The sequence below is a fragment of the Dasypus novemcinctus genome, chromosome 17 (genome assembly GCF_030445035.2).
Source record: "Dasypus novemcinctus isolate mDasNov1 chromosome 17, mDasNov1.1.hap2, whole genome shotgun sequence".
NCBI lineage: Eukaryota > Metazoa > Chordata > Mammalia > Cingulata > Dasypodidae > Dasypus > Dasypus novemcinctus.
Window position 1 is genome coordinate 1,411,314 of NC_080689.1, and position 13,419 is coordinate 1,424,732.

The 13,419-nt window shown below is 41.9% G+C and overlaps 1 protein-coding gene across 3 annotated transcripts in view; it reads left to right on the plus strand.

The window, feature by feature from the left end:
- ANAPC1 (anaphase promoting complex subunit 1) overlaps positions 1-13,419 on the plus strand; it is a 116,324-nt gene that overhangs the window by 33,367 nt on the left and 69,538 nt on the right. For all 3 annotated transcript variants that reach the window (XM_071208698.1, XM_058278076.1, XM_071208699.1), the window contains exons 14-16: positions 9,941-10,075; positions 11,428-11,568; positions 12,113-12,173. In XM_071208698.1, coding sequence (XP_071064799.1) covers positions 9,941-10,075; positions 11,428-11,568; positions 12,113-12,173 — 337 coding nt within the window. The remainder of the gene's footprint in view (positions 1-9,940; positions 10,076-11,427; positions 11,569-12,112; positions 12,174-13,419) is intronic.

A 13,419-nucleotide genomic window follows, 5' to 3' on the forward strand; every position in this document is an offset into this window, starting at 1 on the left:
AGCTACATTGTCGTGTAGACAGCAGGGGGTTGCAGAGTTGCTGCCAGAACAGTTTCCTTATCTTAGTTAACACTTTAACAGAGAGTTTTCTTACAAGCCTGATTTCACTAACAAGGACTTTATTTAGTATCTTTGCCCATTTAAAATTTTTCAATAGTTCAAAAGTTTTTGGCTCAGGATGAAACTTGACACCCCTTTGCAAATTCTTTGAATCTGGTGGTATCGCATATAATGTTAGGGGGAAAGCAGATAATAATTGTTTGATATAAGGCAAAGCATCGGTAACATCTGAAAACATTTCTAATTTAGGCTTAGTAACAGAAGGCAATTCAGTAGGTGCAGAGGGTTGTACTGGCTACACAGAAGATATTTCATTAGGACACTTCACTGAGCTTTTATTGATGAAAGGGTTAATATCAGGATGAGGGAAAAAAACCTGATGGTTCCCCATTCGCCTCAACCTCCTGTTTTTGTTCCAATTTACTTTCTTTCATTTTAAATTTACTTATGGGCTTAGAAAATATAGTAATTTCATCTTTTTCTCCTTCTTCAGACTGTAAAGGATTTAAGGCGGCAGCAATTTGCTGGCACAAAGCCCACACAGATAAAGGAATGGATTCCCCTCTTTGATATACTCTTCTTAAAACATTACGCCCCTGAGGCTGAAACCAGTAACAATGTTTCTGAACTAAGGCAAAAAATTCAAGTAAATCTGCTGTTTTTATTGTGACGCCAACTGTATGTAAAAGCATTTTTCAAACTTGTGAATATTCTTCCAAGCGTCCTGGCTGATTACCATACCCTGATGCTCGCGGAAACAATATTAAAATACATTTACACATGGCAATGCCAAACCCGGGTTACTACTGATTGACTCTCTTACCTTAAAGAAGGCTTTTCTGTTTCCGAGTTCCCGATACTGTCGTGGAAGAATCTCTGCTGAAGTTATTGCCTCCGGCCCCACGTTGGGCGCCACTTGTGGGAGTCGATGGACCCGAGGGTATCAGGAATGAAAGATAAAGAAAGATTGGGTTCAGGGGATCTGCGAGCATTGAAGCCTCAAGCTCGTCAGACAAGTTTATTAATCTCAGGGGTTTCTTTATATACCCCAAGCAATTGTGAGAACCAGCAACTATTCTAGCTAACTATTCCCATTACCTCATTCTAAATAACACAGTGCACAGTGGATAAGATAGTTACCAAAACTCATAATGTTCTATTATATCATTGAAACAAATATACTCATTAATCTTGTTGCCCAGGTTACTTGAAATATCAAGTCTGGGTTCTGCTGGAATGTTATGTTTCCCAGAGAGATTAGCCACCTGCACATATATCTCTAGGGACAGCATGACCCAGTGGTCAGAAAGTAACTTGGCTTTCATGGAAACAACATGCCTTTGTTTCCCACACTTTTCTATTCCTAGTTTTCCTGGAATGTTTTGTCATGAGTGAATGTTGTCTTACCAAGTGGTTTTTCCCTGACTTTTTAATGCTTTGCTGCTTTGCTGCTTTAGTCTCTTGATTTCATGACTCACAATTGAGCGATTTAAAAATGTCAAACACTTCATCATGTTGTAGGATTCTTTTCTACATGCTGGGTTCCATTTACTCACGTAGTTTTACAGTTTTTGTTTGGGAGATTGGCCTGTGTTTTTCTTTTCTTTAAATGGATTTATCTGGATTTGGGATCAGGATAACATTGTCCTCATGAGTGAGTTTACCCTTGTCCCCTTTTCTACTTTCTAAAGGGTTTGTTTAGAGTTGGTATTGCTTTTTTTTTTTTAGATACAAGGTAAAATTCATAAGTAATGCAATTTGGGCAGGAGTTTTCTTGGTTTGAATGTTTAAAATGAATTAGTTTCTTGATCTAGTACTATTCATTATCTGTTTCTTCTAGAATGAGCTTTGGTAATTTGGGTCCTTTCAGAAATTTGTTCTTTTTATCTAACTAGTTAAATTTGTGGGCATGGAGTTCACAGTATTATCTTGCATGCTGTATCACATCCGTAATGATGGTCCCTCTGACTTTTGGGGTATTAGTCATTGTGTCCTTTCTCTTTATTTTCCTTCATTTTTGATCAGGCTGGCTAAACCTTTATTACTATTTTTTAACATAAACTACCTTTCATTTCTTTGATTTTTTGAAAAAAAGTCATTGGTTTCTGCCCTTTTCACTGTTTTCTTTTTTTTTTCATTTTAAAAACAAATTATTTAAATAAATCATTCGTACATGAACATACATAAACAGTAAGTGTATAGTACAAGTTGTGAACTTAAAAAACAAACATGTATAACATCATACTGCATTGCCATACAGTGCACTATAAATACCTTGCATTTTTGTGAAACATTTGTAACATTTGTAACAAATAATGAAAGAGCATCTTCAAAGTTTGTCAGTTTTATTGATTTTCTCAAAGTACCTGCATTTGATTTTGTTGATTTTCTCTTTTTTTTTTTCTTCTCAATTTCATTTATTTCTGCCCTAATCTTTATTATTTCATTCCTTCTGCTTGCTTTGGGAATGGTTTGCTGTTGTTTTTCTAGCTTCTCCAGTTCAGTTAGGTTTCTCCAGGTGATCAGTTAGTTTTTTGATATTAGATCTTTCTTTTTTAATATAGGCTTTTAGGGCTATAAATTTCCCTCTCAGCACTGCCTTCACTGTATCCCATATTTTTTTTTTTTTTAAGATTTATTTATTTTATTTATTTCTCTCCCCTTCCCACCCCCCCTCCACCCCAGTTGTCTGTTCTCTGTGTCTATTTGCTGCGTGTTTTTTTGTCCGCTTCTGTTGTTGTCAGCAGCATGGGAATCTGTGCGTTTCTTTTTGTTGCGTCATCTTGTGTCAGCTCTCTGTGTGTGCAGCGCCATTCCTGAGCAGGCTGTACTTTCTTTCGTGTTGGGCGGCTCTGCTTATGGTGCTCACTCCTTGTGCATGGGGCTCCCCTACGCAGGGACACCCCTGCGTGGCCAAAATTTCCCCTTTCCTGCCTGTTATTGATTTCCAGTTTCATTCCATTATGACCAGAGAAGGTCCTTTGTATAATTTTGATCTTTAATTTTTTGAGAGCTGTGCTGTGGCCCAACATGTGGTCTATCCTGGAGGAAGATCCATGAGTACTTGAGAAGAATATATAACCTGCTGACCTGGGTTGCAGTGTTTGTAGATGTCGGTCAGCTCCAGCTCTTTTATCATATTGTTCACGTTCTGTTTCCTTATTGATCCTCTGTCTAGTTCTGACTATTGATGTGAGTGGCCTGTCGAAGTTTCCAGCTATTACTGTAGAGATGTCTGTTTCTCCTTTTGGTTTTGCTAGAGTTTGCCTCATGCATTTGGGCTACCCTGATTCAGTACATAGATAGTTATAACTGTTACTCCTTACTGGTGGATTGTCCCATTTATTACTATATAATGGCCTACTACATCTCTTACTACTTTTTTGCATTTGAAGTCTGTTTTGTCTGACATCAGTATACTGTCAGTATACTCATGCTCTCTTTTGGTTACTATTTGTGTGAAATATCTTTTTCCAACCTTTCACTCAGTCTGTTTGCATCTTGGGTCTAAGGTGAGTCTCCTGCAGATAGCATATGGATGGCTCATGATCTATTCTGTCAGCTTGTGTCTTTTCATTGGGGAGTTTAGTCCATTGAATGTAATGACGTTCAATATTATTACAACAGAGTCTTACTTCAGCCATTGCACCCTTTGGCTTTCATATGTCATGTTGTTTTTGTCCATCTTTTTGCCGTTTTGGCTGCCCGGTTAGACTTTACTTCTACTTTCTTCCAAGTCTCTCTTTCTAGAGTCTTTTCTGGCTGCAGAACTCCCTTTAGTGTTTCCCACAGAGCTGGATTCTTGTTTACAAACTCTCTTAATTCTCTTTATCTGTGACTATTTTAAACTCACTATCTTAGTTGAAGGACAGTTTTTCCAGATAAAGAATTCTTGGCTGGCAGTTTTTCTCTTTCAGTACTGTAATTTTATTGTACCACTGCCTTCTTGCCTCTATGGTTTGTGAGGAGAACATCTTATTGGACATCCCTCATATGTAATATTTTGCTTTTCCCTTGCTGCTTTCAGAATTTTCTTTGTATCTTTGGCATTTGGCATTTGCATATTTTGTGTTTTGGGGAAGGTCTGTTTGGATTTATTTTAATTGGAGTACACTATGCTTCCTGGACATGTATATTCATATCTTTCATTTGAGTTGGGAAATTTTTGGCCATTATTTCCTCAAATACTCTTTTTGCCTCTTCCCTTTTCTTCTCTTTTGGGACTCCTCTAAGATGTATGTTGTTGCACTTCATACTGTCATTCAATCCCTGAGTCCCTGTTCAGTTTTTTCCATTCTTTCTCTTCTTCTCTCTCTCCAATTTTATTTGCTCTTTCCTCTTTCTCCTATGATTTCAAATCTACTGTTGTGTGCCTCTGTTGTATATATATTTTTTAAGATTTATTTTATTTATTTTTCCCCCTTCTTGTTATTTATTCCCCCCCCTTGTTGTTTGTACTTGCTGTGTCTGTTCATCTTGTTTCTCTTTAGGAGGTACCAGGAGCCAAACCAGGGACCTCTGATGTGGGAGGGAGGTGCCTAATCGCTTGAATCACCTCAGCTCCTTTCTATTGTGTTTTAATTTCAGTTATTGTGTCTTTCATTCCCAAAAGATCTGTTATTTTTCTGTCCAAGATTTCAAATTTTTCTTTGTACTCACCCAGTGTCTTTTAATGTCTTTTTAAAAAAATTTAACAAATCAGTTTTATTGATACAAATTAATAAAGCATGCAGTTCATCCAAAGCATACAGTGATATTTGGTATAATTACGTAGTTGTGTATTCATCAGTTCAATCATTATTAGAGCATTTTCATTATTTCAATAATAATAAACAAAAGACAAATAAGAAAATTCTTTACCTCTCAATTGCTTTTTGTTTCCCCTGCTGTACATAGCTGCTATTTCTGGCTATTCTTGTACAATTATTTATTTATTTATTAAGCAGTTTTATTGAGATATATTCACATACCATATGATATATCTAAAGTGTAGAATCAGTGGCTTTTAGTATAATCACAATGTTGTGTATTCACCATCACAAAAAATTTTAGCACTGTTTCATTACTCCAAAAAGAAAAACTCCACATCCATTAGGATACTTTCCCTAGCCCACCATAACCGCTAATCAAATTTCATGTTTATAAATTGATTTATATTTACATATTATATAAATGGAATAATACAATGTGTTACACAGTATATTTGGTTCATAGTAACACAATCATACAGTATTTGTCCTTCTGTATCTGGCTTGCTTCACTCAACATCGAGTCCTCCAGGTTCATTCATGTTGTCATATGCTTTATGACTTAATTTCTTCTTACAACTGCGTAATGTTCCATCACGTGAATGTGCCACAGTGTGTTTATCCACTCATCGCTTGACAGCCACCTGGGCTGTTTCCATCTTTTAGCCATCGTGAATAACGCCACTATGGACAATGGTGTGCAGATGTCTGTTCGTTTCACTGTTCTCAGTTCTTCTGGGTATATGCCCAGTAGTGGTATTGCTGGGTCACTTGGCAAGTCTGTATTCACCTTCCTTAGGAAGCCGCAGTGGCTGGACCATTCTGCATTCCCACCAACAGTGAGTAATTGTTCCCATCTCTCCACATCCTCTCCGACCCTTGTAGTTAAATGGTATTTTTTCCCTTCCCGTCCCTGCCCCATCCCTGGCCTGCTGTTTTTGCTGTCTGTATCCATTTGCTGTGTGAACTTCTATATCTGTTTCTCTTTTTTTCTTCTCTTCTGGTATTTCTCCTCTAGGATTCACTGGGATTTGATCCTGGGGACCTCTGATGTGGAGAGGGGTTCCCTGTCAATCGTGCCACCTCAGTTCCTGGTCTCTGCTGCGCTTCACCTTGACTCTCCCCTTCGTCTCTCTTTTGTGTCATCGGCTAGCTGCGTGGCTCAGTTGCGTGGGCACTGGCTCACTGTACAGGCGCTCACGTGGGTACTCAGTTACTGCATTGGCTCTCGGCTCGCCAAGTGGGCACCCACACGGGCACTTGGCTTGCCTTGCGGGCACTTGGCTCGCCACCTGGGCACTGACTCACCGTGCAGGCATGCTTTCTCTTCTTCTTTTTCACCAGGAGGCCCCAGGGATCAAACCTGGGTCCTCCCATAGGGTAGGCAGAGCCTTACCACGAGCCACATCTGCTTCCCTCAATGTCTTTTTAATAGTGGCCATTCTGATAGGTGTGAAATGATATCTCATTGTAGTTTTGATTTGCACTTCCCCAATCATTAGTGATGTTGAGCATTTCTTTGTGTGTTTTTTTGCCATTTATATTTCTTCTTTGGGTGAATGTCTATTCAAGTCTTTTTGCACATTTTAAATGGGGTCGTTTGTCTTTTTATTGTTGAGTTGTAACATCTCTTTAGTATCATACATCTAAATGTCTTTTCTTATTTTAGCTATGTTGTCCTTCAACGCTGTTGATATATTTGATACAGGAGATTTGTAGGAACCTCGTTGATGGGCTTTTTCAAGTCTGTGTCTCTTCTGGAGCTTTGGCTGTTCCTTTGCCTGAGTCATGTCTTCCTTTTCCTTAGTAGGGCTTGTAATTTTTGCTGGTGTCTAGCATCTGATTCTGAGGCTGAGTTTACTCGATGTCTAGGGATTTACTGCTAAGTAGCTGTAAGCTACCACTGCTCTTTGACTCTTGGGTCAACTTGTTCTAGATATTTGGGAGTGCCCCTGTTCAACTGCTCAAACCAAGGCTCAGGACCCAGCAACGGGGCGGGCGTAGGCCTGTTTCCAAGACCCTCCCCTGCCTCTTTTCTCTCTCAGTATTTTCCGGCCACTCTTCTGGTCTGGCCAGCAGATGGCGCTCGTTGGCAGCCCTCAGCTCGTGTGGAAGCTGCACCCTCGGGGCTGGCCAAGCCTGGCAAACAGTCCTGAACAATCCCTTTCGGAGAGTATAAGGAAAAGTGCTCTGAACACAGTCTGTGAGGCAGGCATTTTCCTAACACCCAAACCAAAGACAGTGCAAACAGAACTAGGCTGATAAACCTCATTGATGTAAATATTCACAGATATCATCAAGAAAATATTAGCAAGGTGAGTCCTCAATATATAAAAAGAACAATGTACCACAGCCAACTGGAGGTTTATGCTGGGAATGCAAGGCTGTTTCAACATTTGAAAATGTAATACAGTCTGTCATAATTAGGAAAAGCACATGATCCTATCAGTTAATGCAAAAAAAAAATTGACAAACTATAACATTCATTTTTTTAAAAAAGATTTCTTTATTTATTTCTCTCTCCTCCCCCCCCCACCTCAGTTGTCTGTTCTCTGTTTCTATTTGCTGCGTGTTCTTCTTTTTCCGCTTCTGTTGTTGTCAGCGGCATGGGAATCTGTGTTTCTTTCTGTTGTGTCATCTTGTTGTGTCAGCTCTCCGTGTGTGTGGCACCATTCCTGAGCAGGCTGCACTTTCATGCTGGGCGGCTCTCCTTATGGGGCGCACTCCTTGCGTGTGGGGCTCCCCTACGCGGGGGCATCCCCGCGTGGCACGGCACTCCTTGCGCACATCAGCACTGCACATGGGCCAGCTGCACACCGGTCAAGGAGGCCCGGGGTTTGAACTGCAAACCTCTCATGTGGTAGATGGATGCCCTAACCACTGGACCAAGTCCACTTCCCTAACATTCATTTTTGATTTAAAAGAAAACCAACCCTCAGCAAGCTAGGGATAGAGGAAACTTCCAGCTTCTTTAACTTGATAAGAGCATCTGTGAAAAATAGTGTCATAATTAATGATGAAATAGACACACCCACAATTAAATGTGGAAACTCAAAATTCCTTCTCATTATCAATACAAAAATATGCCAAGGCTGCAGAGGACTTGAATGATGCCGTCCACAGCTGGAGCTGAGTGCGTCTGGGGAGGCAGCGGGGCGCTGCCCGAGTGCAGGGACAGTGCGAGGTGCTCTGCCCGCGGTCCTGCCCGCAGCGCCTGGAGGTGGGGACGGGGCACCACCTCGGTGCTGGAGCAAGTGCCCTGCGGGGGCCCAGGCGTTGCAAGGCGGGTGCTGCGGTCCCCATCCCGGCCCACAGGCCCAGCTCCTGGGAGCACGGGGCAGGTGCCGCGGGTGTCGTGGCCGTGGTCGTGTGGCCTGGAGCAGGGCGGGTGTGGTGAGCATGTTTCTGTCCGGCTAGGTCCTGTTCCTGAGACTGGCTAGAAAGAGCAAGATTTCCTAGGGCTCTTCTTTGGTCTGCACCCCTTGGTATTTCTAAGTTGCAAGGGCCCTTGAGTGCCCAGGCTGAGTTATGTAGAAAGTTAAGAAAAGCCCTCGGAAATTCAACGTTAAGTCAGTCCTTGTTCTGAGCTCCCTAGCCGCTCCACCTCCTTTCTCAACACTTTTCCGCATCTTCTGCTAGTTGCATTGTGGTTTTTGCGTGGGGTTTGTGTGTGTGTGTGAGTTGTAGTTAGTGGCAAGAGTAGCATGAAATGGCATGGAACACGCTTACTCCTTCTCTCCCTTGACTGGCAGTCTCTACTGTTAAAGTTATGCTTGAGTTCTGAGCATCTCCTTTTAATCTTACCAAGAATTTTCAGCCTGTGTTAATGTGAACTTTTGTCTTTTTCCTCAGAATCTCAAGGATAGCCAAAATAAGGGTGCCTGGCATGGATTATTTAAAAATCAGTGAAGAACTGTTGTGACTCTAGCAATGGAAGAAATTGTAGCACTGATGTGGAGACAGTGGCCACAGTAGTTGCTGAGGGCAGGGAGAGGGAAGAAGAGCTGTGATATGGGGCCTTTTCAGGACTTGGAGTTGTCCTGAACGATATTGCAGGGACAGATGCAGGACATTATATATCCTGCCATGACCCACTGAATGGACTGGGGGAGAGTGTGAACTATAATCCATGTGGTGCAGCAGTGCTCCAAAATGTATTCACCAAATGCAGTGAATGTGCCACATGATGAAAGAGGATGTTGATGTGCAGGAGTGGGGGGTGGGGGGTGGGTTAAAGGGAACCTCTCATATTTTTTAATGTAACATTTTGTGTGATCTATGTATCTTTAAAAAAACAAATTTGCTATTGAAAAAACTTTATAGAAACTCATTCTCACTGTCAGTTTTGTTTTTTAATCCTAAAGATTTTATTTAGGCATATTTTCCTTACCTTTTGAATGACACATTAACATAAATATATGTATATTGTTAAAGTTATACTGGAGTTCCGAGCATCTCCTTTTAATTTTACCAAGAGTTTTCAGCCTGTATAAATGTGAATTTCTATTGTCTTTTTCCTGAGAATCTCAAGGATAGCCAAAATAAGGGTGACTAGTGTGGATTATTTTTAAAAATCAATGAAGAAGTAACTCTATGTAAAGTGTTTTTTTTTTTGTCTATTTTTTTTTTAAGTGCGTTTATGATTAAGGCAGAGGTGGTGAGCTCTCTTGAGTACAGTCTGAATTAGGTTGGATTTAATTTGAGCACCACCCAGCCTTATTCTGTAGTCCCTGAGGAGTACTTGGTGTTCTTTCTCTCTGCCGTGAGACTTAGCAAGACTGCTGCTTATGACCTCTGAAAGCCTAGGCCTCTTTTACCTCTTTCACCACCAGGAAGGTGGGCCACAGGTCAATAGTGTGCAGAGTTCTGTAACACTTCTTAACTGTCGGCACCCCTGCTTTCCTGTGAAAATGCCTTCAGTAAGGAAGGGAAGGAGTCTGAGCAAGGGAAATTATACCACGGCATTTGCAGTTGACTTGTGGAATTTGATAGGTCGTTTAACATTTGAGTTCTCTTTGTTTTCTGTTGTATTCAGTGAGTACAACTTTAAGATGTCAGAAGCAGTGCTCTGCCTGCTCCAGCGGCCTGTGCAGACGGCGCTTACCCCTGACCTCCCCCTTTTGCTGCTGCAGGTGGGGAAGGTCTTCATCCCGGGCCTGCCGGCGCCCTCGCTGACCATGTCCGGCACCATGCCGCGGCCCAGCACTCCGCTGGACGGAGCTGGCACTCCCAGGCCTCTCAGCAAGCTGCTGGGGTCCTTGGATGAGGTAAGGAAGGGTCAGCGCGGCAGAAACTCACGTGGCTTTAACAAAGCACGATCAAATGCTAGTTCTTTTGATGGTAAACTTTTTGTGCTTTAAAAACGACAGAATTGAAAGGTTTGCTCATACTTCTGGAATAAATGTTTTCAAACACTGTGACTCACTGCGCAAACACAGAAGTCCCTCGTGGCATGTGAGACACTTTAGATGGTATTGCAGAATGAAGGTGACACAGCTCTGCCCTCAGGGAGCCCCCCTTGCGCGGGTGCCGCACTCACACTGCTGCCTAAGAGCCTGCGATCCAGGTGGGCCCTGGAAGAGGACTAGAAAGGGGCGCTGAGCGTACATGATGGCAGCGTGCGTCCTGATGGGAGGGGGCCCGAACCAAAGCCGCTTCTGAGAGCGCGCCTGGCTGTCCGGGCTGTCAGGATCTGTGCCTGCAGCCCCTAGCGCACTAGTTAGGGCCTCGGCCTTGGAGGAGTGGAGGTGCTGTGCTCCGCGGGGCACCGGCAAGCGCTCCCCACTGGTGGCAGATTGTGCTGTGAGGCCTGGAGCCAGGCCCCGCGAGGCTGCGTTTTTCCTAGCAGCTCTTGGAGGAGGAGGAGCTGGAATGTTAGAAGAAATGCATGGTGGGCTTGATTGCCTCTCAGTTGACAGGATATTCACTTAGACCGGCCTGTGAATTGCATTAGTGGAATACAAAAAGGGCCCATGCTCATGGTTGGAGAGGGAATTTAGGAAGCACCTGCGTGTGATGAGTAACAGATCCTTGAACATTTTTGATTGTGTGTCTACAAGCGAACCAGTAAATGCTGTTGTGTTTTTAGACAGAACACCCTGTAGGGAGGCACTGCCCAGTGCCTGTCTCCTTCCTCCTGGGCCGGTCCCTCTGCATGTCTGCCTCGGTTGCCTCAAACTGTGCTTCATATCTCTAGCCCCAGTGCTGCGGCCCTCTTCATCTCAACAGCTTGTCCTGTGCCCCTCCCTCACCTTTACCGCCAGACTCAGAGCAGGAAGAGTGATGGGAGAGGGCCCTCCCCAGGCCCTCCTCTTGAGCAGCTCAGCAGTGTGTGTGTGCAAGGAGTGGGCCTCCCCGGGGCCTCCCTGGGGCCCTCCTGTGCCTTCTCTCCCAGCAGCTGCCCCCACAGCTCTGCAGCACCATCAGTTTAATATTTTGGTATTTTATCCCCCTTTTTCATTGTTGTCTGTGAGAACCTTGTTCTGTGAGCTACTTCATCTTCATTAAACAGAAGTGTACAATTGTGTATAATTATTAGATCTTATGCAAAACAGAAATAGTTTCTTTATGATTAATTTTTGAAAAAATTCTTTATTTTGTATTTATGGCTTTTTCACAGGTGGTTCTACTGTCCCCAGTTCCAGAACTAAGGGATTCTTCAAAACTTCATGATTCTCTATATCATGAGGATTGTACTTTCCAACAGCTTGGAATTTATATTCATTCTATCAGAGACCCTGTCCATAATAGAGTAACTTTAGTAAGTATTCTTTTTTAAAAGAGATAGTATTCCAGGAAATAGAGCTATTATTTCAAACTTGCCAGAATGCAGAATTTTTTCTGAAGAATGAAAACAAATTTATGCTTTTAAAAATCTGTTGTAATATCATTTTTTTGCACTGTTTTATTTCAAATAACTTTAGTTATTGTGCTTAAGTTTTATAAAGTTTGTTACTAACAATTTATCAAAACCAAAAGGTTTATCAAAATAATTAGTTGTGTATTGACTTGATTTTTTCCTTTTGTTAAAAATAAGCCTGCTGTTTTTTGTGATTATCAATTAGTGTCTATAAAAATAGACACTTATTTTAAAAAATTTTTCAAAATATTTTGCAGATAAGCAAAATTATAGTTCCTGAAATTTGGAAGCATTCAGTCTGTTGGAAAAATAATTGGTTTTCATTTATTTCCCTGAATTTTGTTTGCTAGGCAAACGGTCTTATAAAAAGCATGACTGTGTTGACATGTAAAGATGTAAATGCACAAATTACTCTACCTTCTCTTGTTTCCTTTCACTTCACGAGGAACTGAGCAGCGGCTCCATGGTCAGAATCTCGGTTCCTGAGATGGCCACATCTGAGCTAGGTATGCGAGGTTCTCACTGGCCTTCTGGGCTCTTAGTGACAGGTGTGGAGCTGTGACTCAAGTCCATCAGCAGTTGTTGGGCTTTTGACACGTCTTCTGTTTTCAGAGCAGTGGGATTGGGTCTTTTACAAAGCTGACATGAGCCTGTGGCGTCCTCTCCCTGTGGGCTCTTGGGCTGGGGCCACTTGACGGGGGCTGCCTGCTTCTCTGAGGCATCTTGTCAGCGAGATTAGACCTGGCATATGCCTCCTGGGAGAAAATCCGAGAAATGAGAAAGGCCAAGCGGCTGAATATTTTTTGGCATATTTGGATTATGTTTTTAATCTAAATAAATCTCAGTTGTTAGATAAATTTAGAAGTTAACATAATTATCATAATTGAATAAAACTTAATATTATAGTCAAACTACAATCAGAGGTATTTTAATAAATACAGGACTCTGCCTGAATTTATTGAAATGAAGTTTGCAAAATACTAGGTAGAAAATATTACTGATCATGGAACAGTAAAAAAAAAAAAAATTGAAATTGAAAGGGTTTATCAACAAATGTAGGTTAAGAAAAGAATGGCTTTATGATATAATGAAATTCATGATACCTATTAGTGTCAGAATCTAACTGCCGCCAACGCAAATCATCAACTGCCAATTGTCAATTTGGGATTTGGGATTTGGTAAATGGACTAGAATAGCTTTCATTTTAGGAACTTTCTTCCATTGGTATAGTCAATGATATTCTGAGTTGGTATAGAGATACCTTGCTTTTCTAAAAGTTATTTAACTGGTAATCTCAAGGCCAAGTACTTGGAAGTATCATAGACCTAAACAAAATACATAAAAACAAGTAACAATAAGTGAAACAAAATAATAAACACAATGTAAAGTAAAAGCGTACCCCTTTATAGCCAAGTAGAAATCACACATCCATGCATGTCAGTTTACATTACTTCTAAAGGAGTCCTCAGACCCTGAAGCCGTTTGTGGCTTACATTTATTTTGGTCTCAATCAAGACAAATTTGATGATTTCCACCCTTGCCTTGGTGTGCGCACATAGCAGGTTGATGAGTAGAGGGATATACTGCTGAGCAGGGCCTGGTGGCTGCGGTGAGAGTGGCAGTGGGAAGGGAGCAGCCAAGGCTTGTGACGATACAGACACACGACAGCTTGGGCCCTTTCTGGTCACAGCAGACGCAGGCCACCCCACTACTGTGGCCCTCAGCGCCCCAAGGGTGTTGCTGTGTGGAGTG